At 56.3% G+C, this 26,407-nt stretch overlaps 7 protein-coding genes across 7 annotated transcripts; 6 read left to right on the top strand and 1 right to left on the bottom strand.

Annotated features, from left to right (window-relative positions):
• Nucleotides 1-1,089: 1,089 nt before the first annotated feature.
• EsH8_III_001346 (rab-GTPase-TBC domain-containing protein) lies at nt 1,090-4,539 on the top strand (the record flags this gene model as incomplete). The annotated part of the gene is made up of 2 exons (XM_083263071.1): nt 1,090-1,512; nt 1,609-4,539. 2 exons carry the CDS (start codon nt 1,090-1,092, stop codon nt 4,537-4,539), a joined length of 3,354 nt encoding a protein of 1,117 aa, XP_083123558.1.
• Nucleotides 4,540-7,020: 2,481 nt separating this feature from the next.
• On the top strand, nt 7,021-9,267 carry EsH8_III_001345 (uncharacterized protein; the record flags this gene model as incomplete). Its single annotated transcript, XM_083263070.1, has 7 exons — nt 7,021-7,670; nt 7,732-7,804; nt 7,873-8,479; nt 8,584-8,690; nt 8,757-8,837; nt 8,932-9,091; nt 9,146-9,267. 7 exons carry the CDS (start codon nt 7,021-7,023, stop codon nt 9,265-9,267), a joined length of 1,800 nt encoding a protein of 599 aa, XP_083123557.1.
• A 693-nt stretch (nt 9,268-9,960) lies between these two features.
• On the bottom strand, nt 9,961-11,910 carry EsH8_III_001344 (cytochrome P450; the record flags this gene model as incomplete). The annotated part of the gene is made up of 5 exons (XM_083263069.1): nt 9,961-10,120; nt 10,200-10,372; nt 10,589-11,490; nt 11,593-11,788; nt 11,854-11,910. 5 exons carry the CDS (start codon nt 11,908-11,910, stop codon nt 9,961-9,963), a joined length of 1,488 nt encoding a protein of 495 aa, XP_083123556.1.
• An 862-nt stretch (nt 11,911-12,772) lies between these two features.
• On the top strand, nt 12,773-13,741 carry EsH8_III_001343 (uncharacterized protein; the record flags this gene model as incomplete). Its single annotated transcript, XM_083263068.1, has 4 exons — nt 12,773-12,997; nt 13,054-13,438; nt 13,508-13,603; nt 13,674-13,741. The coding sequence occupies 4 exons, from the start codon at nt 12,773-12,775 to the stop codon at nt 13,739-13,741; spliced, it is 774 nt and encodes a 257-aa protein (XP_083123555.1).
• Nucleotides 13,742-18,813: 5,072 nt separating this feature from the next.
• Nucleotides 18,814-20,890, top strand: EsH8_III_001342 (Pal1 cell morphology protein-domain-containing protein; the record flags this gene model as incomplete). Its single annotated transcript, XM_083263067.1, has 4 exons — nt 18,814-18,838; nt 19,161-19,438; nt 19,546-19,993; nt 20,043-20,890. The coding sequence occupies 4 exons, from the start codon at nt 18,814-18,816 to the stop codon at nt 20,888-20,890; spliced, it is 1,599 nt and encodes a 532-aa protein (XP_083123554.1).
• A 1,512-nt stretch (nt 20,891-22,402) lies between these two features.
• Nucleotides 22,403-23,644, top strand: EsH8_III_001341 (uncharacterized protein; the record flags this gene model as incomplete). The annotated part of the gene is made up of 1 exon (XM_083263066.1): nt 22,403-23,644. One exon carries the CDS (start codon nt 22,403-22,405, stop codon nt 23,642-23,644), a length of 1,242 nt encoding a protein of 413 aa, XP_083123553.1.
• A 672-nt stretch (nt 23,645-24,316) lies between these two features.
• On the top strand, nt 24,317-25,836 carry EsH8_III_001340 (fasciclin domain-containing protein; the record flags this gene model as incomplete). The annotated part of the gene is made up of 2 exons (XM_083263065.1): nt 24,317-25,066; nt 25,180-25,836. The coding sequence occupies 2 exons, from the start codon at nt 24,317-24,319 to the stop codon at nt 25,834-25,836; spliced, it is 1,407 nt and encodes a 468-aa protein (XP_083123552.1).
• Between the last annotated feature and the right edge of the window lie 571 nt (nt 25,837-26,407).

Below are 26,407 nucleotides of genomic sequence, written 5' to 3'. Positions count from 1 at the left end.
TGGACGGGGGGCCATCAGAGCGTCCCGTGAGCACTGAGCACTGAGCATTGTGCCCATGCCACGACAGAACGGGGAAGTGTCTCAGCTCGAGAAGCTAGCCGAGATGGGGCATGGCACATGCCATGGGTTATCTCTCTGGTGATAACCACGCTCACGTCAGTCACCTGGGGTGGTTGATGCGTTCGTGCCCGTGAACGGAAGCAAAAGAGAGGGAGAGAAGAGAGGTGAGAGGTATGCTTGGGATACACGCAGAGTCGGCGAAAGAGCAGTGGTGTTGCATCCGGCCCAGGCTTGGAATGTAGGTTGGGAGAAATGTAAGAATGGTTGCTTAGGTTAAGGAGCTCGTGTCCGTCTATCAAGACAAGCCCAGTCTAGTGAGCACGGGACGGGCAAAAGAGAGAGGGTGGAGTGCGATGACCTACGCGCGCCCTCGCCGGATGGGCGGGTTACGAATAAGGTGCAGAGGGGCTGCCCCTCTGCAGGGGAGTGCCGGCCTATGTACCGCTTGCCGCATGCCCGCTGTGCCTCAGTGGTGGCCTCCAGCGGGTAGTGGCTGACCAGCAGAAGAGAGCATTCAGGGCATGCGTTCGGACACTGAGGTGAGGTGGGCTGTCATGGCTGCAGGTCACTAGCAGTTCTGGTAGGGCAGACTGGCTCAGGCAGGCAGGGTAAGGTGGGTACGTACCAGACCCCTCTAGGACCTTACCTTGGCGGGAAACCTCCAACTATCCACTTCACTGCATTCAGCTCCAGTCCCGACCTCTGCGCAGCTGTCGATGCTCCTCCTCCTTCTGTTAACTCATCCAACAAATTCCCACCCGACCGCCGAATCGAATCTCACCCCCCGGACTTCGTCTCGAGGCTCACTGATGCTCCAACAACATTGTTTTCTCCCACTGTGACGCCAAAGTTCGTTCGTTTCGTCGGCAACCCATCCTATCGCTTTGGACCTATCCACTAGGTCAGCAACCAACCGACCTTCCTTCACCCATCCGCGATCCCCTTTCCATCCGGCCTGTACCGAGCCTCCGTTCCTCAGTCCATTCGAAACACCCCCCGACATGACCAGCTGAGTGCAACAACCCAAGGATGTTCACTCTATCCAGCCTTGTGCAGAAGGCACAGCAGTTGGTCGACCCGACGCAAGGGCTGAACCTGACCAACTCCGACAAGAACCCGTCCAAGTCGTCGCTGTTCCAGAACCAGTTCCGCCTCCCCAGCACCCAGACGCCGCTGGTCGAGATCAATGCCGAGCTTACCATCCCTCCTGCCAATGCCACCTATGGCGGCAAGGACCACGATCGAGGTTACCACTATGCCGGCAAGCTGCACCTCTCCGAGGGCTACATGTGCTTCTCTACGACGCCCTCGAGTTTCGTCCAGTCGGCCAGCACCTCGACCAGCTCTGCCTTTACAGGCCAGACACATGGCGGGGGGCCGAGCGGGAATGGCTTTGCTTTCCCCCTTTGCGCCATTCGACGGGTTGAGAGGCTGAACAGCCAGACCTTCCAGGTGCGTTACTCTGAACCCCGGGTTCTGACATTGGCTGCTGCTGTCCGTGCTCCTCCCAGGAAAGGCCCTGAACTGACGCGCTTCTCTACCACCTAGTTTGCCCTGGCGATAACCACCTGGAACGGCATCAACCAGAAGGACAAGGACAAGGACAAGGAGACGGCGGCCGACAAGGACAAGAAGGACAACAGGGAACAAAGGATCACGATACACCTGGCCGGTACGCGGCAGGGCTGCGAACGATTCTGCGATGGGCTGAAAAAGGGCTTGAGAGCCGGCGTCGGCAATGTTGGCAAGTACAAGAAGGTTGTCGGCGAGTGCTACTCCGAGTACCTCCTCCGGTCGGACGACAAGAAGAACGCCAGCCCACCCGACGCCGGCCTGGGCATGCTCTTCCGGTACCCAGGAGATGCAAAGAAGTTGCGCGACCGAGCCAAAATGCGTCTGTGGGCCGAGTACCTGCGCGACAATGGTCGGAACGTAACGTTGATCCGCCAGCCCACCTTCCACAAGCTCATCCGTGTTGGTCTCCCAAATCGATTGAGAGGCGAGACCTGGGAGTTGACCTCCGGGTCCATCTATCTCAGACTCGAGAACCCCGGAATGTACGCCGAGACGTTGGCCAAGTACGAGGGTCAAGAGTCCCTTGCTATTGACGAGATCGAAAAGGACCTGAACCGTAGTCTGCCTGAGTATCCCGGCTTCCAAAGTGAGGAGGGCATTGGAAGGCTCCGGCGCGTACTGACGGCCTACAGCTGGGTGAATCCTGACGTTGGATACTGCCAGGCCATGAACATCGTGGTTGCGGCGCTGCTCATTTACATGTCTGAGACACAGGCCTTCTTCCTTCTGTCGACCATGTGCGACAGGTTGGTTCCGGGATATTACTCGACCACCATGTACGGAACTCTCCTGGACCAAAAGGTCTTTGAGTCGCTTGTCGAGAAGACGATGCCGATTCTGTGGGAGCATCTGGTAAAGAGCGATGTCCAACTTTCCGTGGTATCCCTTCCTTGGTTTTTGTCACTGTACATCAACTCCATGCCCCTGGTCTTCGCCTTCCGAGTATTGGATGTCTTCTTTGTCGAGGGCCCCAAAGTTTTGTTCCAGATAGGACTGGCCATTCTCAGAATCAACGGCGAGGAGCTTCTGGATGCGACTGACGACGGTGCCTTTATTTCCATCCTAAAGACTTACTTTGCCCGTCTCGACGAATCGGCGCACCCCAAGTCCGAGAACCCGAAGCTCCGCGCCGTGACCAAGTTCCAGGAGTTGATGGTAGTGGCATTCAAGGAGTTTTCCGGAATCACACACAGCAGTATTACCGACTTGCGGCTAAAGAACAAAGACGCCGTCCTCAGCAACATCGAGAGCTTTGCGAAGAGAACGGCTCTTCGAAACCTGGGCCCCGACAGCAAGCTCCTTGCGGCGGAAGAGCTGGGCGCCTTATACGATCGCTTCTACACCATCTTATACGAGAGACAGCAACGAGAGAGCATCATCCAACAGGAGAAGCAACGCCGTGCGAAGAATTCACGGCCTAGAGCGCGTGATTTGTTTGAGAATAATCATGACGAAGAGGTCGAAAAGGGGCGAGTCGCACTCGGTGCTAGCACAAGTCTGATGGACTACGATGCTTTTAGAGAATTCCTCGCCAACATGGCCAAATGGGCCATATCCGACTCCCCTACCACACCACGAAGAGACACGTTTGCAGACAAGGATAGAAATGCCTACACCAGCCGGCGGCAAAACAACGGCCTCCTGTCTCCTTGGGGCTCGGGCCCCGAGCCTGCCGACCACGAGTTTATGCAACAGCTATTCAAGAAATGGGATGTCAGCGGCACGGGCGCGCTGACCCTAGCCGACGTGGTTGCAGGCTTTGCCCGGATCAAAGGCAAGAGAGACATAATGGGGACAATTACCTACTTCTTCGAGTTGTACGACGACGACGGCGACGGCAAGGTCGATCGTGAGGGCATTTTACGCATCTCAGAAGCCCTGCTATTCCTGTCAAGACGAGGGCTTGAGGGAACTCTGAGCCCGAGCGCCTCTACCCTCACGCTCAACGCACCGAATGGCTTGGGCAACAACCCCGAGCCGGGCCTACCTGGCATATCGACCAACGAGAAGTTCCTGGGCAGTGTCAGCGCATTCATCAGAAGATGTTTCGAGTACGCCGACCCAGATCACCCTAATAACCAAGGCCAAAAAGAGGAGAGGCCGGAATCCACGGACAATAGTGAAGCTTTCGCCATAGGTGACGACGAGGACGAAGAGGATCTCCTTACCATGGATTCGCCTACAAGCAGCCCCTCAAAGGCAAAGAAACCCTCGCCGGAGTCACCATCATCGCCGACCGAGGGTCCCCCTCCCATCAAAGTCCAGTCACAAAGACGTGTGTCGAAGGCGCAGTCAGAAGCGGCAAATGCTGCATTAGACCCTGCCAACCCTCTGCACATGACATTGCCCACGTTCCGCATGGTGGTCCTTGCCGATGAGCTTCTCGAGCAGTTCTTCGAGTCGTCTTTCCCTACGTCTTTCCACCTCATCGAGGGTTTGCCTTCGGTCTCGACGCCTACCTCGACCCTGACAACCTTCTCCAGCCTCAACTTCGGACGTGCACCAGTGGCTGTCCTGAATCCTAGTGCCCAAGGAGCCACCCGTGGCCTACGCGGCGTGCTGGACAACATTGTCACTGATGGAATGCGCGTCGCTGCGGAGGTTCGCAGGAGAATGGAGGAGGCACAAAAGGAGCTGGAGAAGAACGCCTTGCCCGGCCAAAAGGAGGAGGAGGAAGAGGACGACGCAGATATTGGAGTCGAGATCGGCATCAGGAAAGGTTCGGCCGGTGGAAGCGCGGACATTGAGAGACGGAGTGTACGGAGTGAAGACCGAGATCTACTTGACGGGGCGGATGCAGAGGCTGGGGCCAACGGCAATGGCAAGGAGGGCCAGCTCGTGGACATTGAGCCCACATCCAGAAACGAGGCAAATGCCAAGGGTGTTGTTGAGTTTGAGGGCTGATCGCTGCCTCCACGTCCGGGGACTCCACGATCCATTGGTTCGAGCCCCTCTGAGATAACCAGATGATATGGCCAAGCCTAGAAGGGTTGAACGCAGGCACGTAAGGAGCGACTGTTGACAGAAGGTTTGCGGAGGAACGCAAGGGAAAAGAGGAAGGGTGCGTGCGATTGAACTAGCCCTGGATTGAGGTAGGCAGTGTTTTCCTCTGCTCGTTGTGATAGAAGGACAAAGGAGGTATCTGTGGGAACTAGGATTATACCAGCCGACATGTTATAACTGTGAGTACGTTTGGGATTGCGTTGTCTCTGCGGCTAGTATTACAAGGTCACTCAAGAACTGATGTTGACCATGTTGGCTGAAGGCCAGGCTGCGCCAGTGCATCTAATTGCGTGATTGCAGCAGGTGAAGGCCATTTCCCCGTTGCGTGAGCTTCGTTGAGCATGCTGCGATGGCGTCACCGATTTTGCTTCCTATCGAAAGTGAAATTTGGGAAGGTTCGCCCCTTCAGCCAGCGGTGCTGCTGAACACAATCTCTCTTTTCCTGGCTTTGGAAGGGGGGAAGCACAGAGGGTTTAAGTTAGGTGCGTCCATCGGCCATGGCAATGATAATGGCGACGTCTACGATGGACAGAAAGAGGAGCGCGTGCTCTCCTGGAAAAAAGCACGGCTGGCTTGTGCAGATAGAGTATGCGTGGGATTCCAGTTTCCTTTTCCCCTCGGGCTAGGCATGTAGATGCCAGAACACTTCACTCGGGCGGTCTCTACCCCTTTTCTCTTTTCCGTATCAACTCGGGGCGGAGTGGAGGACGGCCGAGATGAGGCCCGGCCTAGACAGGCACACATGACGACAGAGGACGGCGGACTCGGGGGAATGAATGGTGGCCTGGGGACAGGCTTCGTTCATAGCTGTACCTGAGACATTGTCACTTCACGCATCCAAGGTTTCTCCAAATGAGTTAATTGGCGCTTGCTATTCTTATTGTCAAGAGTTGACGTGCTTTTCCGTCTCGATAATCGTAACTCTCGCCTCTCCAGCTCTTAACGTCACCATTGGGCTTTCCGGATCTCATTTGCGCTGTTCATCAAAGACCACCGACAAGATGGGTTAGACGAAACTAGCGAGCTTTTCCGGCATCAAACCACAAAGTCGATTGCATTAGATTTAACTTTTGGGAATATTTTGGAATTGGGTTACAGTTGCGATGCGCAAGTATCTGTTCCGCTAGCAAGGGAAGAGCAGCCATGACTTGTATGAACCGTGCCGTCGCGGTGCAAGAGATATGTATATACTCCAGTAGATATGCTCTCGTGAAGATATCCAAAAACTCAATGGGACTTGTTCCCTGATGTGAATCAGGGACCCGGCCATAGGTATGCGTTCTGGCCGATGAGCATGTGAGACTGCGCACTGAGAATACAGCCATTCTGCAAGCCGTTGATCCGAATAGTTGTGTCTTCCGGCGGATGTCTATGGTGTGTGACCTGCCTCACCTCGTCCCGTCTTGCACTACAGTCGGGCGGCCGATAACTGCCCCGCTTCTCCGGGTCCCGCCTTCCCGCCTCTCCGGGCCGGCGCTCCCAACACTCTGCGTGGTAGGGACTGGTGGCAGGCGACCGCGATCAGTCCATCCAACTTCCCCAGATATGAACCCCTATACATCGATCCTTGGCCTTTACCAGAACAACAACAGGTTTGTATACATCAAAGCCAGATCCAGCAATAACACCACGATTGACCATCACTGGATGGCATTGCATAGTTCAGAGGCGTCATCGGCTTCAACCGCAGCAAAACATCGACACCCGTCCATGTTTCCTCCTCTTGGATGCCGATGAGAAAGATCAATGTTCTGCGCAATTTATTGCAACCATTCCCGCATCCTGTTTTTTCTACAGTTCATCACACGCACCTGCAGACCAGGGGAGGGATGAAGATCCCCGTCCCTACCGCCGCTTTCCAGGCCTTCCCCGCGTCTTCCACTGCTATACCCCGGTACCCCTCAGCCGGCTGGAGGGTTGCATCGGACGTCGGCCTGTCTCTCTTGATCCGGTCTCATCGCCCGTCTTGGCTCGCCATTTCGTGTTCTGCGACTTCCCCTCTTGGATACGCGAGAACCTTCCTCTTGATGCGGTGCACCTCGATGCTACTCAATGTACCTGGCCTGATGACCTGCGTGACGTTGGAATATGCCGTTCGAGCTACTTTGGGTCGATAACTGACTTGCTCCCGGCATCACATGAAAGCTTGCCATCAGGCCCCGCGGCAGTTGGCCCAATGAAGGGGACTGTGTGGTCTCGCAAGTGGGATGATGTAGCCGTTCGTGGGAAACGGTTTGCGCCGTTATAAGTGAGCTACAGGTTCGTCCCAATTTCGAGGTGTACAAAGAGGCCTTGAACTCGTGCCCTCCTAAAAAAGGGACCCTGATCTTGTGTTCCCGCTGCCCTTGCCAACACACGTCCAAGCGAGCTACCATTGTCAAGATGCCGTCTCTCGGCTCAATCCCTCTCCTGGCGGCGCTCGCCCTGAGCAGCATCGTCAGCGCAGTCCCCTACAATACCTTCGATGGCCCAGGCTTCCCTGCCTGCAACAACGTGGCGGCAGTCCACAACGCCAGCAGCGTGGCCGAGATCCAGTCCCTCGTCAAAAACGCCATCGCCGCCGGCCAGAAGGTGCGCGCATCGGGTAAGGCCCACATGTGGTACGACACCATGTGCTCCGACGACCCGAACACGGTCATCATCCGCACCGAGAACGTCAACGGCATCTCCGGCTTCGACCTCAACGCGGGGACCGTCGTCATCGAGGCCGGGGTGACGTTCCTGCAGCTGGCCGAGTACCTTCACGAGAGGGGTGCGTCGGCGGGATACACGCTCGTCAACTGGAACATCACGCTTGCGGGGTGCGTCGCCATGGGCGCCCACCGGTCTTCGATCCGCGAGGACTCGATGGTTGCCGCCGGGGTGCTGGAGCTGGACATCGTGGATGGTAACGGGGAGCTGAGGCACCTTGTAAGGAATAATAACGATGACGAGTGGCTTGCTGCGTCGACTTCGCTTGGGTTGTTGGGCGTCATTGTGCGGATGAAGTTCAAGATCTACCCGGACTTTAAGGTCTATGCGCAGCAGAAGACGTGAGTTTGCCCAGAAGATGTTGGCGTGAATTGGTGTAGACTAACACCAAGGACGGGGCAGGCTGGAAGAGAAGGACGTTCTTGACGGCGACATCTACGGCATGATTGCTCCATACGCCACGGCAAACTTCTGGGTAAGCAAAGTTTCACTCTTCCTCCTGAGTGCCATTCTCTTTCGAGCGCCATGGCTGAACATCACCAGTGGTGGCCCTACAAGCGCAAGTTCCACCACCGGTACTACGACGTCGTGCCCACAAACACCAGCTCCCAGGAAGGCTTCCAAAACACCTTCTCCGTCACGGACCTCGAGGGCAACACGGCGCGGACCCTGCTGGATAGCGGCCGATACCTCCCGACCTCGAACATGCTCGCCGAGGAGATCTTCTTCGGCCTGTGGTCCAAGCCCAACTTCCGCGAGAAGACGACCAACGAGCCCATCGAGGAGTGGCCCGTCTACGGGTGGAACTACGACGTGCTCATCGGCGGGCTGTACCCGGACCAGCGGCCCCTGTGGGAGGTCGGGGTCCAGGGGTACACCCTCGAGCTGGCGTTCCCCATCACGCAGGCGAACGCGATGCTGAAGCGCGTCAGGGCGCTGTTTGACGACGAGCTGAAGAAGCTGATTTTCATGACGGCGACGTACCGCAGCGGGATCAACATCAAGTTCGGCCGGCCCTACTTTGACTTCCTAGGCCAGGTCACTTATAACACGTCCGACGGCGCGGATTGGAGCAAGGGGGTCATCATGCTTGATTTCCCCAGCTTCAGGCCCACGATTGGTGATGGCAGCAGATTCAACGAGCCATTTTGTTCGTATCCTCCCTCCCCCTACACTGCCACAATTCCCATTCCCCGACCACCAATATAGGAGAAATGGAAAGAAAGAAAAAAGACGACTGACCCGACTGAGCAGACCACAACCTCGCCAAGGTTCTCATCGACGAATTCCCCTGCCGCCCGCACTGGACCAAGAACACGAGGGAGGTCTTTGCCAACGCGTCGAAAAACATTGACCCAGACGTGAGTCTCCGCTCTCCCCGTCACTGACGAGAGGCTGCATGAAATACTGATTTCCGGTTTATACAGCACATTGCCCGGTTCAAGGCTGTCAGGGAGAGGTTCGACCCCAACGGCATCTTCAGGAGCGTTGTTGGCGAGGCCATCGGGGTTTACTAATACGAGATTTATCCGGTGACGCGAAAGAGCTGTGTCTTTGTCTACTTTTCTATGCAAATATATACAATAATTATGACTGTTGCAGAACGTCCCGGGCACTGGTAAGACGATTACGCAGGGCCTCAAGCAGCTCGGTCCTTGTGATGAGTGGCAGACTTCCTCCGGCACCGTTGTTTTTGTCGTATACACCTGGCAGGCCTCCATCGTCAATGGAGACAAAAGTGATATCCCCGCCCGTGTTGACTGTGAGCCGGCGCTTGTGGTCGTCAAAGTCGACTATGGGAATCTAACTTGGCCAGCTACAGCCTTGCGGCTCTACGGGCCTTTTAACTATGTGAGCGGACCTAGCGCCGGGCCCACGCCGGACCCGCGCCGCAACCTTGTTCTGTGGCAGCTCTCGCCATTGGCCTTGGGCACCTAATTTCCTCACAATCCTAACATACATCTAGCGACGTTAGTACTAGACTGGGAGGCGAATTAGGTGGAGGCAAATATACCTCGGGAATATTAGTATCTCTATCTTTAGTATTAAAGGTTAAATCTAAAGTAAGATGGAAATGATTCAGCAAAGCTTAAAGGGGGCTAAAACACAGGCTAAGTAAGCAAAAAAGTAATATTTTTGAGAATACGTAGTAATAGTAACTTAATAACTTGGAGGCGTACTGCCAATTAAGCTGCAGAGCTGCTCTCTCGTAGCAGGCTTATCGTACTAGAAGAAACCAGGTGACAGAGCAAAGCCTAGGTTCTTAAGTTTAAGGTGCTAGAGGAGGTAAGTGTTGGTATCGCATAATACCCGTGCTGAAGTGAAACAGTAGGATGGATAGGTGCAAAACGCCACAACACACTCGGCGATTGCTACGCACCCTAGGTTCCGCCTACCACTAAGTTGTTCTCAGCCCTAGGAACCCGTGCTTACTGACTGTTTATTCGCTTGGAAAAGCAGGGCGTCAGGCAGGACAAATTCACACAGGACCTGGCTTGGCACATACGAGGGAACCAGAGCGGAATTCAGAGGGCAAATGAGAGGCGGAGAGTGTGGGGGTTTCCAAATTCGAGAAAGAGCTCTCATAGTTCAAGGCCTACTCCGCGCCGCGCACCACCCGACCTTCCCCATTCAACCCCTCTGAACAGGCGTCAGCTTGACCATCAGCGGACCCTTCTCCCACGTCAGGTAGGCCTTCTGCACGACCCAGTCCTCCATGCCAGGGCATATCTCCAGGTCGTAGTGCCAGAGCGTCTTCGCCAGAAGCAGCCGCAGCTCGAGCCATGCAAGACTGTGTGGGTTGCGGTCAGAGACGGTTCTTTTGGTTGATAGTGATAAAAAGGGGGAAGTGGGGTGGGGGATTAACTCACTTCTTGCCGAGACAGTTCCTCGGACCGTACGAGAAGGGCTCGTGGACCTCCCGCTTGTCGTTCTTCCACTGCGGGTCGTCCGTGTGGATCCACCGCTCCGGGACGAACTCCCTCGGCCGGGCCCAGTTGTCCGGGTGGGTGAAGGCCACGTATGGGTTGACGGAAACCAGGGTCTACATCATCCCCAAAAGAACAAATCAGCCAGGGTTTTTTTTCATTGACAAGAGCATGTACAAGAAAAGAAAGGATAGTAAAAACAAAACAAACAAACCAAGAAAAGGAAAATGGAAAAAAAAAAGGTAAGAAAAGGTAAGAAAAGGGTGGTGGGGAAAAAAGACAATCGAAAGGGGAAAAAAAAAGAAAAGCCAGCGAGGTCAAAAAGAACTTACACCTTCAGGGATGAATTCACCGCAAATTTCGGCTCCGCCCCGGGGTACGATACGCGGCATGCCCGCCCCGCCGGGGTTGTACACCCTCAGCCCCTCCATGAGAACGGCATGGAGGTACTCGAGCTTCATGAGGCCGTCGATGGTGATGTCTTGGGGCCTCTTGAAGGCAGCCCGGATCTCCTTTGTCAGGGCCTGGTAGACCCTCGGGTTGCGCAGGAGGTAGTACGTCGTCCCTGAGAGCACCGTCGCTGAGGTCTCGGTCCCGGCGACCATGAAAACGGCGGCGTTGGCGTGCATCTCCCTCGCGGTCAGCCCCTTCGCCTCGTCGCCGCTGTGTCTCAGCACGAAGCTCCAGATGTCCGGCTTCGGGTGGTCCTTGACCTTCAGCCGGCGGTCGACGAGGGCCCCCGCGAACTTGGTGTGCTCCTGCGCCTTCTTTTTCAGCGGCGCGGCCGTGACGGCCTTGACCAGCGGGCCCAGGACCGGGATCTCGAGCAGCACGAGCCCCCAGACCACGAACTTGAGCCCCGCAAAGAGGTTGTGCACCCAGGGTATGTAGTCCCCCCTCTTCATCAGCAGGAGGGGCTCGCCAAAGGTCAGGTCGGCCATAACGTCAAAGGTGCAAAAGTTGAACAGGTCGACGATGTTGATGCGCCCGTCGCGGTCGTTGAGCGAGCCCATGGTCTCGACCATCTGGTCGGCGTACTCGGCCAGCAACGGCTCCTGCGCCCGCAGGGCCGTGTTGCTGAAGGCGTGCGTGAAGATGCGGCGCTGTCGCGTGTGGTCCTCCGGGAGGGTCGTCACGATGCTCTCGCGGCCAAAGTTCTCGCCGCCGAAGAAGCGCATGTCCTTTGGCAGCTCGCTCTTGAGGGGCCTGCCCATGATGTCTTTCCATGCTTGAGCTATTGGGGGGCCGGGGGAAGCCCGCGTTAGTCATTTCTATACTTTGTCTAAATCGAGGCACCGTTTTGGTTGCAAAGCGTAGGATAGATGGGTAGAAATACGTTGAATGTAGGAGAGCTCGTTGGGAGCTACTCGGACGGTGCCGGGGTACGTGGCGTGGAGCTCGCGGGCCTTTGTGGCATAGATGCCCATGAGCATGTAGATGTTCTTGGGAACCGGACTAAATCGCCACAGGAGAGGTCCTGGGTAATGGCGCAGCGGATGGAAAAAGACATTGTAAATGCCGAGCAGGAGGTACTAGGGGCATGTTTAGACAAGTCTCTTTCTTCAAGATTTTTTTTCACAATGGCCGGAACACGTACATATGCAACTGAAAGTTCCGCAATGTAAACAGCAATGACTCCGTAGCTCAACGCCATATTGCTAGATCGTTTATTTCTCACAAGCTGGCAGAAATTGTGTATGGGAAGAAGAATTGGCTTAATGAGGCGGGGGAGGGGATCACTGTTGATATCTATCCGGATCTGCAGGAGAAAAGGGGTCCAATCCGAAAAACGAACACGAATTCGATGCGATGGTTGACAGCGGTAAACACCACCACCCTCGCCTTGTTTGAGCAGGCTCAAACGTCACTGCGCAGGGACGGTTTGGGAGGATAAGCATAATTGAAACTAATACACGGTGTTTGTTTCAAGAATCGGTTGCACGAGTTGACGGGCAGCTCTCACTGTCATCCATCAAAATAGTCGGATCCCGCGTCGTTCAAGAACATAACATGTTGGGATGAAGCTTGCGGGATACTTCTGAGAAGGAGGGAACCGGATCGACCCTTGTGCTGCTTGACGAGGCACATGTTATTCGTTAGTGAGTTTACTAACTGTTGGCACCTGCCACGGTGTTGACACTTCCGCATGTGATCGGATGAGAGTTCTCGACCACTGAGAGCACCTAGTAGCAACTAAGATGCATGTGGGAAGGCCTTTTTTATCTTGCTTTTCCAATTGTAGAAGCCAGAAGGAGGTTCGGAGTTGAGACCGCGGATCAGTCAGCATCGTCACCTCAGCTTTATCGATAAGGCGTGCTACGAGCCCCTCCCCCGCCATACGCCATAGATATTGAACTCCTACGTCACGACCTCCCTCGCATTCCCCAGCGTCTTCCGCAGGCCCCTTCCAATTAATATCTTAACGGTGCCGCATTCCAATAACGTTTTTTCAGAGCGGACAGAAATACAAGAGAAAATTAGCGGCAGGCCAGGAAAGACATTCTCAAGCGCAAACCATGTCTCCAGTCCTGATTGTTGGTGCCACTCGGGGCCTTGGGGCTTCTCTCACCAAGAAGTACGCCGCGGACGGGAGTACGGTCTACGGCACAACCCGGTCCCAAGACGGTCCCAAGGACTTCCCGGATAGCATCAAATGGATTCCCGGCATAGACTTGACTGACTCCAAGGTCGGTGAGACTCTAGTCCGTCTCCTCGGCGGCTCGAAGCCGTTGTCGACTGTGGTAGGTTGCCCTTTGTGCATCGGGCCTTGACGAACGGGAAACATTGATGCCGACAGATCATCACGGCGGGCTATTTCGAGACTGAAGACCTCAGCGCCGACAAGGGCCCGAACTGGGCCGAGGAGCAGCGCATGTACACCACGAGCGCCGTCGCTCCCGTCTTCATCGTACACGCGCTCGTGCACGCCGGGCTTCTCCAGAAGGACTCCAAGATCGTGCTCGTCTCGTCCGAGTCCGGGAGCATCACCCTGCGGCACGAACAGGAGGGCGGCGGCAACTACGCTCATCACGCAAGTAAAGCGGCACTCAACATGGTGGGTAAGCTGTTGAGCCTCGACCTTAAGGACAAAGGCGTTGTTGTCAGTATTATACATCCGGGTTTCATGCGAACCGAGATGACCAAGGGCGTGGGCTTCGATAAATTCTGGGACGACGGTGGTGGTGAGTATTTCTTGCTCTTCGAGCCGCACTTGCCTGATGGTAGATTGTTAACGTCGGAGTGCGCCGTAGCTGTCACGCCCGACGAAGCTGCCGATAGCCTCATCAAGTGGACTTCAGAGCTCGACATATCCAAGACAGGAGAGTACTGGGCGCCGAGAGGTCCGGGTAAGTGCCGGCGTTGCGGATCGCATCTTTTGGGGGACAAGACACATTTGACTGATACATTCAACCACAGGTGACATTGGCACGGCCGAAGCGGTGCTTGGAAAGGGGCTCTCGACGCCGCTCCATCTTCCATGGTGATGGCCCGAGCATGCTCAGGCTGAATTTCACCCGTGAGGGGCCGGGACGATTCAAGACGGAATAGGCGATGGCCAGAACCTGCCCCTCACGTTCTGGACCGGGTGATACCTGTGAGAATTGGACAGGCCTCGTGGCATGGATGTCGAGTCGGGTTGCGGGCGAGGCAATTCGGGTGTGCTGGGGACCGTGACGTGCATAGTATAGTATTACCAGCAAGGAGCAGGTTTCTTGTTGTCGAAACTCCCAGAGTCCGAGTCAAGCTCGGGTGTAGCGGGCATTAGTGGCTCGACGGCGTCAGAGGCGGTTCATGTGTTCAACGCCGCAAATGAGACGAACAGGTCGCTTGATTACATCCCCGCAGTCAGAGTGGAGGAGGAGCACTGGCCAGCGACGAGAAGCCTGCTCAGACGGAATAGTGGTCGCAAAAATAGGAGATGGGTCTCAATTTTTTTTCGCCGATGGAGACCAAAAAAAGACATGTAGCTGGAGTCCTCTCTTGTTGAGTCGCGTTGGCCCAGGGCAATCTCAGGGAGATCGCGCACTTTCGCGCATCGTCAAGCCGGCCCATGCACCTAATTACGTTGTGGAGCAACTGCCGAAGGCATATCTGCATGTAGATATTAATCAAATTCCCCATGATCGTCTTCTCAGATGAACAAGCTCCATCGACAGGTTTTGCTCCAATGCTCTCGCACATAAAATGCTCGCTTATGTTTCAGATTGGCGACATGAGTCCGGGATGTTGCTGGGTCCTTGAGTTGTTCTACGGAGCACCGTAGCGACTGATGGCGGCTCTCCGATCTGATCATGGAGCGAGGAGCGGGAAAAAGGAAAGAGAGAGGGAAAAAAAAAGGGGGCGGGACACACAGCACGCACAACTGTCAGAATGCGCACCATGGCATCAAAGGTTGCAAGCGTGGCCCGACCAAGGACGTGGTACCTGAAATATGGGACAACACAATGATAATGGGCCTTGGTTGTAGCCAAGCAATGCCGGCGTTTGGTGTGCGTATCGAAAGAAGCTGTCGCGTTGCCTGCTTGCGTTTGCTTGCGCGTTGCTGGCCAGCGAGTCCTCTGGCATGCCAGGAGCGACGGGCTTCGGGCTGATCAAATCAGATCACCCTGAGGCTGAGATGAGAGGGTGCCCCGTCTCCCTCATCCGAGAGCGCCAGCTGCCCGCTTGTCTTCCCTGTCCGAGGCTTGGCAAGGCAAATCGGCAAGTTGCTCTGCGTTGTTGTTGAGTGAGCATTGGAGTGCTAGTGTCGATCGTGAATACCGCAAATACCACGTGCAAACAGAGGCTCTTATCGTCCACCAAACAAGGCAGGTCTGTCTTTCTTCTCTCCGAGTCCCATTTTCCCCCTGGCACATGGGGTGATGTGGGCAGCGATTGTTTGCGCTCGGGTGATAGCTGAGATCGAGAGATGAACTGAATTGTCCGATGCAGTGTAACTATTGGGCGCCACCGAGATGGCCGTGGCCTTGAAAGGAGGGGAAGGGGGACGGGCTGGAAGCGTCGCGGTTCTAGCGGGAGACGGACTCGAAAGCAATCAAAAATGATAATTAAAATCGGGCTAGCTGGCGTTGCCGTTGCGGCCAGCAATGGCGGCGCGCCAAGGCTGGTGATGGACGAGAGCTTAATGAAGCAGAGCTGAGCATAGCACAGCATTAGAGCTGCTGGCCCGACATCCACGGTGCTGCACCCCATGCCTCTCTAGCGCGGCCAAGATGACCAGGGGGGCCCCAACACGAGGTTGCGTCCAGCACATTTGGAAGGGCGGGCAACGAACAAGGGCCCTGTGTTACCCTTTGGTTCTCGTCATCTCCAGTTGCTGAAGAGACCAGGACCAGGGCGGGCGTCGAGCTCCGTCCCATCATCTTGATCCAGAGAAAACAGTGGTCTCACCACCGGCTGGCCCGTCGAGTTGCTTTCGGACGCACCCGTTGGAAGATGGACGGCTTCTTCGGGACAAAGATTGCTCAGTTACGTATGTGCGTCTCTGGTTAAAGGGGAAAAGGAACGAGAAGCCGTGGGCCCAGGTGGAGGGACGGTACGTACCTTATGAACACTGACGTTGCCCGATGTCAGGTACATGTCATATGAAGCGCACTACGCTACTAGAGTTTGTAGCTGACAGACATCGAGCCAAGCCAAGGAAGGTACTTTAGCAGTGTGGCTCAAAGCAGGCCAGTCGGTTGTAGCCGGTGTGTGCATATGGGATGTGGCCTGTGGCCCGGGGGCTGGATGCATTGTCGGTCAGATGGCTCCAGCGTTGACGGGTTTCCCCTCTGTTCCGGTTCGTCTCTTCTTCCTTTCGTCTTCATCCCCCCTGGCCAGTAGGCGGTTCGAGCTGAGCAGGTGGTATTCGGCCTTTATCTTCTATGCGATGCTGACGGTAGCAACAGCAAATCATCTGTTACTTATCGTGGTCGTCTTATTTTGCGGAACTCCATTAGAAAACGAGCCTCGGCGCAGGGCACCCTGTCGGTCAACTGTCCGTCAATTTGTTGAATTGGTTTATCCGTAGAATAATTAGGATTATTAGGGGTCCTGGGGTGTGTCGTCGGCACGTATCGTCTGCCCCCCCGGTCAGCCGAGGACCATCACTCCCGCGTTGGTCATTGCTAGTGTTCCAAGACCCCATGCCGCGATACTTGTTCGAGCGTAGACCGGCAGGCTTGCAAAGCGACGGTGGATATCATCTGTTGAAACTTGGTCTTCAATCTGGGTCGAAATCAGAAGTTGGGCGCGAGGGAAAGGCCCAGGCCGGTGCGAGGGCCATGCGGTGGATGGTGTATCGAGCTAGCGCCCCCAAAGCAAAGCAAGGTCTGGTCATGTAGGTAAATTGAGGTAAAGTGAGGTAAAGTGGTGAAGGTCGAACGAGGCATGGAGTGGGAGGCCATGCCATGCCGTACCATGCCGCACACCATGCCCGGCCGCCCACCGTCCACCGCCCACGATGCAGCCACAGACCCAGGCTGAGGGGTCCCAAGCAGCTGTGGAGGCGTCTGGCCAGTCAACAGTGTCCAATGCCCCCGTGAAGTGAGGTTGGGTGGCCCAGGTCTAGGTTCGGTTCGGTGCAGCTGGCAGATGAGGGATGGGGATGGAGAGGAGGCGACCGATCGGAGCGGGTGGAATGCGCGGGGATCGGGAGTGCGTCGTTGGGATGTTTCTTGCTGCTTCTGCCTCGTCCCTCATTTTTCTCCCATCGGATTTGCTTCTTTTCTCCGTTGGCTCCCAAAATCAAACTAATACTAATACATCGTTGATCTTGCCCGTGGTCCCCGCTAGGCGCCGTCCTCTCGTCTCCTTCTTTCCTCTCTCTCCTCTTCCTTCCTCGACTCTTGCCTCGCGCCTTCCGCTTCCTTTCTTTGTTCCCTACCGCGGAAACCACTGCGGAAACAACCACTACTTAGCCAGAGGCTTGCAGCTTCCCTCGCTACTTACTCCCTTTCGTCACACCTGCCTCCCGACTGACCTCACCGGCACATACCCAGCCTTGGGCCGAATTCGACTTCACCCTCTCCCGCCTCGAGCATCCATCGAATCCAGTCTGTCTCTCTCACCATCCTCGAGAGTCGATATCCCATCCGACATCACGCATCGTCTCATATCTAGTGCAACCCACACCGCCTACATTCTCTAAGCATCAAAACTAGCAACAGCGACAACACCGTCGAGCCAAACCAGCACGTTCGTTACCGACAGGAGCCACCTACTAGAGACAATATTACTTTGACCAAGGGAGCACCAGACCTGTCCGGATCCTCCGGCCATTGACAGATCCAGCAAGGGAGAAAAGAACCGGTTCGAACGGCGCACTTCCGAGACGCCAGCCCATCCCAGTCACCAGTTATCGGTACCGAGACAAAGTTGGCAGCACCGCCGCCCTGTCTGTTCACGACGCAACCTCGTTGGGTCCTTCGTCCGACTTGACAAGAACAGACCACAGCGACCAACAAGTTGGGTCGACCCGGGTCCGAGTTGCAGGCGCACCTACGCCGTCACACCCAATACACCGACACACGCACATCTAGTTACCTAGCGACACGACTGTACGAGCTGTCAGGTAAAATACCCATCTTGGCAGTTCTCTGGGGCTCATTTGGGTGCCCTGTCACACAGCTTGGATCGTCGACATAATAGTCCACTGATTCACCCTCCACCCCCCAAAAAATAAGGGAGGACGTAGTGCCGCATCCCGCATAAAGACGAAGGAGGGGAAGGAAAAAAAAGAAAGGAGAGGAACAGAGAAGGTGAGCTTGCATTTCCGTTTTGGCCCACTCCTCACAGGTACTGGGTCGCAGTTCATCCATTCACGGCATCGTCTATCATTTGCAAACCCCCAATCCTGTCCAAGGAGCCAAACCTAGCTGCTTGTTTGCTTGCTTGCTGGTACTGCGTGGACCCCAGATCCACCGGTCTACTACCCAAAAATTCCCAGCTAAACCACTCGCTTCCTAGCAGACCAGCAATCTCCCCCTGAATCCGATAATCCATCAGCCGCCCAAACCAAAACCAAACCAAACCCAACCCAAGGGGCTTTTTTTAACTGACGACCTAAGCAACAGGGCAGCTTGCAGCTTTGCACCACAAACCAAACACGCGCATTGCGCATTGTTTTTTTGTTTAGGTTACCTCGACGTTACTTTTGCCCGGCCAATTCGCCCCCTTTTCCCTTTGGATCCCCCCTTCCATCGGCACCTTTACTCCACACGTGCCCAGTCGACTCCCCGGGCTCCGACCGCCATCTCTGCAGCTTGCTTGCAACCCACCCACAGTGACCTGCCGAAGAACCGTCGGGTGGCCCCCCAAAATCCCGTTCCCCGTTGTTTGACCGTTCCTGCAGCGAGGCATGAGACGCTAAGAACGGCCATCTGGAGCCAACGAAAACCAAGTCTGCCAGCAACGCTCTCACTGACCACGGTCGGGCAGATCCCCTTTTTCGCGAAAAAAGGCCGATCCCTTGCCATTCAATACGACGCGCCCGTCCATCCTCATATCCATAATCCCATCCCTCCCGTCACGGCACGGGTACCACACTACACCACACCTTTCTTTTACAGCCAAAATGTCGACACAATCAGCACAGCCAGGTAAGCCAAGAACGAAAGCACTGATATGCGCCCGGCATCCACCCCTTTCCATGCACACCTGCCGCCATCTTCCCGGGTTTTTGCCCCCTTTGACTTTTGCCCTGTCCAACGGGAAGAGAGCCGCCCTTTTCACACGGATTGCACTGCCGCCCAAGCAAACGCAAGCACCGCGCCCGCTCCACCCAGTTGTCGAACCTGTTTGTGTCATGTATACCGCCCTCATGTTTCATATCCCTTCCCCCTCGCCGTCATTCGCATGCACGGAGCCGCCTGTGTCTCTGTCCCTCTCCTATCTCGTGCTGACTTTACTTCCTTGGAACAGGCCATCAACCTAGCAGGTCTGCCGGCGCTGGCTTGACGCTTAATCTCTCGTCCAACAACCCCTTTCGCAATCGCGCTGCCTCCCCACTCCTGTCCGGCGCTACTCATAGCAATACCACCTCGCCCGCTTCGCCTTTTGACGACCCTCCTCCTCGACCTGTGTCGCGCAATCCATTTCTTGATCCATCATATTCATCCAGTCAACCAAACCTGATCGGAGTAGGCACCATGGCACCATCGCTGGACACCAAGGCGTCGCCCACCGCCGAAGAGCTGTTTGTATGTGCACAACCCCCATCGATGCTGCCGGAATCTGGCAGTCGGCCGCCAGTCGAGGCCGCGCGTCCCATCATGGGCTAGGATTTGCTAACAATTCCATCGCACAGGATGGCTTGACCCTCAACGACAAGAAGCAATCGCGCCCCGAGCGAGGACCGGCCCCGAGCAACCGCCCTCCAGGCCCACCTGGACGCGAAAACGTGCCGCCTGGTAACCGTGGCCCTCCGCCACCAGGCCACCGCCCGTCGAGATCCCAAGAGGAGGCAATGAGACAGCGACGCTTGCAAGGCAGCGGCGGACCTCCCAGACCGGGTGGTCCCTCCGGATCTCCTCAACGCCGGCCCCAGGACCGCCGACCGCGTAGGAACTCGGATTCGTCTGTCCTGATCGACTTTGAGAAGCCTCTTACCGATGAAGAGAAGAAGGCCAAGGAAGCTAGACGACGTGAGAGAGAGCGTCGCGCACGGGAAGGAAAGGATAAGGACCCCAAAAAGCCCAGTCGCAGGCTCGACATCATCGACCAACTGGATGCCACCAGCATCTATGGCACAGGCCGTAGGTCTTACTCTCATCCCCGAGTCGCTCGTGATGCTAACGAAGATAGTGTTCCACCACGACGGTCCATTCGATGCGGCGAACCCCCACCGTAACCGTAAGGGCAGCCGACGTGCACCGATGCATGCCTTCGCCAAAGACTCCCTGAACATGTCTCTGGGTGGTGCCGGTCCCCTCAACAAACGCCCCGACCATGCCACCTTCATGGGTCAAAACGACGGCGAAGCGTCCGCAGACTTTGCCACTGCTGGTGGAAGAAACGGTTTCCCTGACCGACCTGAGCGAAAGGAAGACCCGGCCGTGTTCGACCCCCGATCCCGCGGATCAATCGTCTATGGCGAAGAGTCGATGGGTCTTGGCGCCTCGACATTCCTGGAGGGCACTCCTGCTGCACGTGCCGCCATCCAACGTAACCAGGCCGAGCAAGCCCAACAGTCATCGACCGATGGTGTCAGGCGCAACAAGTCGATTGCCCAGCGCATCCGCGGCATGAAGCGGGAGCCGCGTGAATACGGTCCTTCTGGCCGCATCACCAACCCCGAGGGTGCATACACGTCGCGCCGATCGCCCGACGGCTCTGGGCCCTCTACCAGCATCTCGTACACAGGCGAGCGGAACCCCTTCTTCTCAGAGTATGGAAAGGAATCGGAGACCATCTCGGTACGACGAACCGACGCGGCTGCCAGATCGCCCGGAAGCCCACCCCCCGTTCCTCGTCGAGGATCGGGCAATGCCCTCGAGCGTCGTGCTACTACCGACGTCATGTCGCCGATAGAAGACGGCCCTAGCAAGCCTTCTGGGGGCTTCCTGGCTAGAGTCAAGAGTTTGAAGGGAGGACGTAGACGCCAGGCTTCCGACGTTATGGCACCACCCCCGGCGCCTGGAACTGCCGCCTAGTGGAGACGCAGGACTTAGGAAGCTGGATATGAACGCATTGAGCCAAGCCATGGGACAACTGGGCGCAGGAAGCGCGTCTTCAGGAGACAGTCCACATTTCTTTTGAATCGCTACGCAAAAGAGGCCGTCGGTTGCGGCAGGGAGTCATGAAGCGCCCCCTCCGATAAGAATCTATCTGAACCGACCAGGTCGCGTTTTGCACACGCTGGGTTATACATCAGACGAAGCAGTTTTGCCGACGGCAAATTCTGGATCAATCAGGAGAGGAGCAGATAACGGTTGGGATCTCGAATTTGGTTGGACGGCTATTGGAGAAGCCATCAGGACGAGAACTACGATTGTCGGGGCGGAACGGTCGCATATACGCGTCTGGTTTTCAGGTCACCCGACAAGTGATACCTTTCTCGTGAATAATCATATTTCTTTGGGGGAGACGAGCCCCCTTTCTTTCTGCCTCTTTTGCTACGAATATTCCAGGGCCCGCCAGAGGGACATTACACAGGGAGAAAGCATAGGGCAGGCAGCCAACAGTCCGTAGGCAGATTGTTACAGATTAGCTTTACTGAAAAATTGAGACTATTAACTCTCAGGGCCGCTCTTGTTTGACAGTGTGCATATATTTCTGGAACAAGGGATCAACTGATTGACGCAAGGAGACCAGTGTGCATTGTTTATCACTGTGCGAATGTTATCTTTGTGAGATCCAGGTGGGATGCAACGAGTCAGAGCAAAGCACGGGTGTCAATCATGCGAAAAAGGCAAAAAGAGAAGATAAGAGAAGAAAAGGGGAATGATGTCATTGAGGTGGCCAACAAGGCTTGCCCCGAGGTGCGTGCTTGCCGAGACTTGATCGAGATTCTGGCGGAAGATTTACCCCCGGTCTCCCCCCTGAACTTTAAAAGGCTCCATCATGTGACTTCGCGACACCCTCCTGCCTGTCCAGCCGTTCCCGAACGCGGAGGGCCGCGCTTTTGATACGCATCAATAGCGCCATATCAAGCGCCATCAAGGTTGTCAAAATTGGATGTCAGAAGAAGAGTTGAAAAAGGAAACCGGAATTTAACTATTCGGAAACGAAATGTCACGTTTCACCTGCCAGCATCATTCGAACACAGCAGAGACGACGACGCTGAGCCGGTAGGGTCCTTCCGTCCTAGAGTCATGGCCACTGCAGCGGGTGGCGTGCCTGCGCCACAGATCAGCTCGAATTTTAACTTGGAGCCTATAGCGGCCGATGTTCTGTGCAGGATAGAGACGAATAGGCGGGATGCGTTGAAGGAGAAGGGGGATGTGACGGTAGGGTGTCGGGAGGTGGATGAGTATCTCCTCATGGGCGGACTTGAGCGTGGGAGTGTGGTTGGGGTTAGCGCCGAGAGTGAACAGATGGGGCTTCTGGTAGGTTTTGTCCCTGCTCTCCGATGAGCTTGTCGGGGGGCCGTGTTTTCTGACAGATGAAGGTAGATTTCACTGCAGGCGTTGGCAAATACTCTGTGTGATGGCGAAGCAGCGGCGATGATTGTTACCACGCAGCCGCCTGCCACTATCCTGCCGTTGCTGAGGGATTCCGTCAAATTTGAGCTTGCAGCAAGGGGAGTTTTGGGAGCCGAGGCCAAGAGGAGATTGCAATCTTGCCTGGAGAGAGTTTCCGTTTCGAGGGTGTTTGACCTGGAGGGTCTGTATGAGGTGTTGGGCGATTTGGATATTCTTCCAGAGAGACCGGAATCACCGGCCCCTCCAGACATGAACGAGGTTGCGGCAGCCCCAGAGCCTTTGCCGAACCCGCCAAAGCGATCGACGCCGAGCCCGCAGCCGGAAACGCTCGTACTCCCGGGGCTCAGGCCCGCGAGGACCGAGATCGCAGACAGCGACGACGAGGATGCATTGTCGTCGTCGTCTTCCGAGCTTTCGCCGCCGCCCTCGTCGATACGCTCCCCGACGCCTCTGGCCGCAGCCTCTCCCGAGAAACCGGACTCGCCGGAGAGGAGCAGGGACCGCCCGGAAGAGCGGGGCGAGCCGGCCCTGCCGGGCGTCATCCTCGTCACGCATTTCCACAGCCTCATGACGGCGCTTTTCACGCGGCGCGACCGGCAATCCGCGCACAACTCTCTACAGAACCTCTCGTCGCACCTGCGGTATCTGTCGAGGAGCCTGCCGAGCAGCCCCCTGATTCTGCTGCTCAACAGCACGAGTTCCTCGAAAGAGGCGCCGAAGCCTCCGAACCCCCAAGACGGCCCGCCGCCGCCGCTGATGCCGCCGAACTCGAGCGGTAGCAGTGCCGGCAGTAGCAAGACGCTAGATCCTACCCTCCGCTCCATCTTCAACCCGCCGCCCTTGAACATCCCGGGCCACGGCACCGGCCAAGCGGCCGCGCAGCGGAACAAACCCACCTTTGGGCTCGTCTTTTCTCAGCTCCTCGATTTGCATCTCCTGTGTACGAGGATCCCCCGGGACAAAGAGGATGCCGAGAGGTTATATGCTGCTCCCGATGGTGGAGAGAATGACGAGCATGAAGGTGGCGTGGTTGCAGCAGGAGGAGCAGCAGTGAGATATGTCTGGGCTGTGGAGGTTCTGCTTGACGAAATCGGCGTGTGGGAGGTATCTAGCCCCGGAGCCGCAAGGAAGGAGAGAATTTGGAGGGAGCAGCGGTGGGCTGCCGTCGATGTGAAGGGGGGCAGGGTTGTCGATGCGTTCGAGGCCACGGAAAGGAGGGTCGGGGATGTGCTAGTGGGTTTGGGGGGTCCAGGGTGTGATTGAGGGCCAATGCGGGATCACAAGACATCCCAGAGGAGAGCTTACGGGCGAACCCCATTAACGAGCAAAACCTGATGGGATAGAAACAGACCCTGTATCCGTATGCCTTGGCGGCGCGAGGACCCGGTCTTTCACGGTATATCCCCCAAGCACCGGGCGGCACCTTGTTGTCCTGGGAAACCATTGGTACTTCTTTCGCAACCAGTAGAAACAATCGACTGTTACAAATACTAAGCAAAGATGTGGAACAGTTCTGAAAATCTACCCCCAAGACCTGCGGTGTGTGCGTCGTGTGTGTAAGTCCCCCCCGACCTGCGGACCCTGATGGCCCCCGGCTCTGCAAGTCGTCATGCAGCCGGAGGAAACCTCTTTGACTCCATCCAGATGAGCCAAGCAAACCCACGTCTGCATTTAAGAGTAAAAAAGAGATAAGAAATACGGTGGAAATCTTCGGTCACGTTCCTGCTGGCCGTCCCAGCCTTTCCCGTTTTCATTTTGTGCTTGGTGCCATATTCTGCTTGTATAGATAACGAGGCCTTCTCTCCCATGGGACGTCGTCGAGTGCATGTGTGCTTCGAGACCTCCAACACCCTGCGCCGGAACATATCTGCAAGACTCGTAAACCACGTCCGTTCCTCGCCTTCCTGGAAACCCGATCTCGGCAATCCCGAGACGATGAAGCCGAGCCGACTTTTGCCGCTCGCGGCCGCGGCCTCGGCCGTCTCTGGGGCCGTTCTGCCCGGGGCGTCTGCTGCGCAGTCGCCCGTGAGTACATACACGCAGAATTCGCCCGGTCCGTTATGGCTGGGTGCGCCGGCACAAGAAGGCGGTTTGTCGTCGCTCGACGGCATGGTCGACTCCATCGGCGGGGCTCTTTTCCACGCCGCCAACGCCGTCACCCGGGCCGGGCGGCGTGTGATGGGGTTCTCTTCCGTGGAGGAGGACGACGAAAGATCTCACACGGCTACTCTACCACCAGCGCCGCAGCAAGCCTACGGATATCAGAAAGTAGACGTCGGGGCTGGCGGTGATGGTCTAGAAGGGAGAAGCATCGCCGAGGTGATTCAGGAGAGCGAACATGCCCTATACTTTGCGGGGCTCCTGGGGGCGTACGACAAGCTCCAGGATATGTTGGGCGACAACGATAAGAAGGGGGAAGCGGAGTTCACGGTGCTCGTGCCAACGGACGAGGCTTTTCGGAGGCTGGAGGGGTTCGAGCGGAGCGACGGGAGGCTACTCGGGGATATTCTCGAGTATCACGTCCTGGAGGGCAGGTACCCCGTCGACAAACTCCGCGGGATGCGTACGGTCCCCACTTCTCTCAAGGAGGACGACTTTGGCCGGCACCGGCAGAGGCTGAGAATCGCGGATGGGCCGTCGGGGGTCGAGGTAAACTTCTATGGCCGGGTCCTCGCTTCCAATTCTGTGAGTCTGCCCCTTCTGATCTTCAAGAAAGGGAAACCAAACCCCTCCCAACCCCTGAACATACCACTGGCGTTTCGACCTGCCTTTTTCTTTTAACTGACATTGCCGCACAGCGTGAGTGCAAAAACGGCATCGTCCACTTTGTCGACGACGTCCTCATCCCCCCGCCGCGGCTCGGCACGCTCATGGACGCGCTGCCGGAGCAGCTGGGGGTGTTTTCGCGGGCAATGAAGAAGACCGGGCTGGACAGGGAGCTGCACGTCCAAGGCCGCCGCGGAGTGACAGTGTTTGCGCCTTCGGACGCCGCCTGGAGAAAATTAGGGGACGAGGTCAAGGGGTTCCTGTTCTCGGACGACGGCCTTCCGTATCTGGCGGCCCTGACGAGGTACCATGTCCTCGTGGGCGAGACAGTGTATACAGACGCGTACGAGGGCGGCACACCTGGGGAAGGCGACGGCAAAGAGCCCGTAAGCGGCTCGGAGCGGCGCTGGTTCCGGTCCTGGCTTGAAGGCGTGGCCGTCTCGGTGGAGATCGGCACGGCGCGGGAGTCTGGCCCTATGATGGTGAATGGGGCGGCGGTGTCAGTGAGGGATGTGCCCGCCAGGGACGGCGTCGTGCATTTCACGGAGCAAGTCCTCCTACCCTCTGCATCCCAGGACGAGAGCAGTGAAGGGGGCGCCACGGCCGAGGGAGTGGGTGTAGAGGAACTCAAGAGACGACTTGAGCGTTTCGTGAAGAGGGAGGGAGGTACCAAGACTGAAGAACTGTAGGATCGTTACCGGGCACGCGGACTGTGAAGGACGTCGGTCGTTTTCAGATGATGATGATATGATCTAATATAGCAAGTTGATTTCTCCAAGTCCCCATGAGACTTTTCTCTTTTCAAGATGCGAGAACCCACCCACTTACTTGGGTTCATAGTAATTGCTTCCTCGGATGATCGGCGGCGCGCGCTGTCTTGACATGTCCCAGCTAGAACGTGCTAATGCCTGTTGACGCATTGCATCGGAGCATTTACAGGGCAATATAAATCAACCCAGACAGACATGCCAGTCGGTGTTTTTGGCAGAAGAACATCCACCTTGATCCATTGTGTTTTGTGGAAAGCAGGTGGGGAAGGAGGGATATAGCACGTTGCGATCCCAGGTTGGATCGGATTGCCGACCTCAGCATCGTGGCATCGCAGGGGACGCGGCCTGTACAACGCCCCTGGCTAAGCGGGCCTGCTGGGTTGACGAAGCCGCAATATGCAACAGAAGACCGAGGCCGGATTCTGCATATGGGCGCCCGAAGCCCTACCGATGGGTCTTTAACGGTGAGTCCACTCAAAAGAAGAAGAAG

This window comes from Colletotrichum jinshuiense, chromosome 3 (assembly GCF_051148585.1).
Source record: "Colletotrichum jinshuiense chromosome 3, complete sequence".
Lineage (NCBI taxonomy): Eukaryota > Fungi > Ascomycota > Sordariomycetes > Glomerellales > Glomerellaceae > Colletotrichum > Colletotrichum jinshuiense.
Note: the sequence above shows the minus strand (reverse complement) of the source record. Positions and strands in the feature narration are given on the sequence as shown.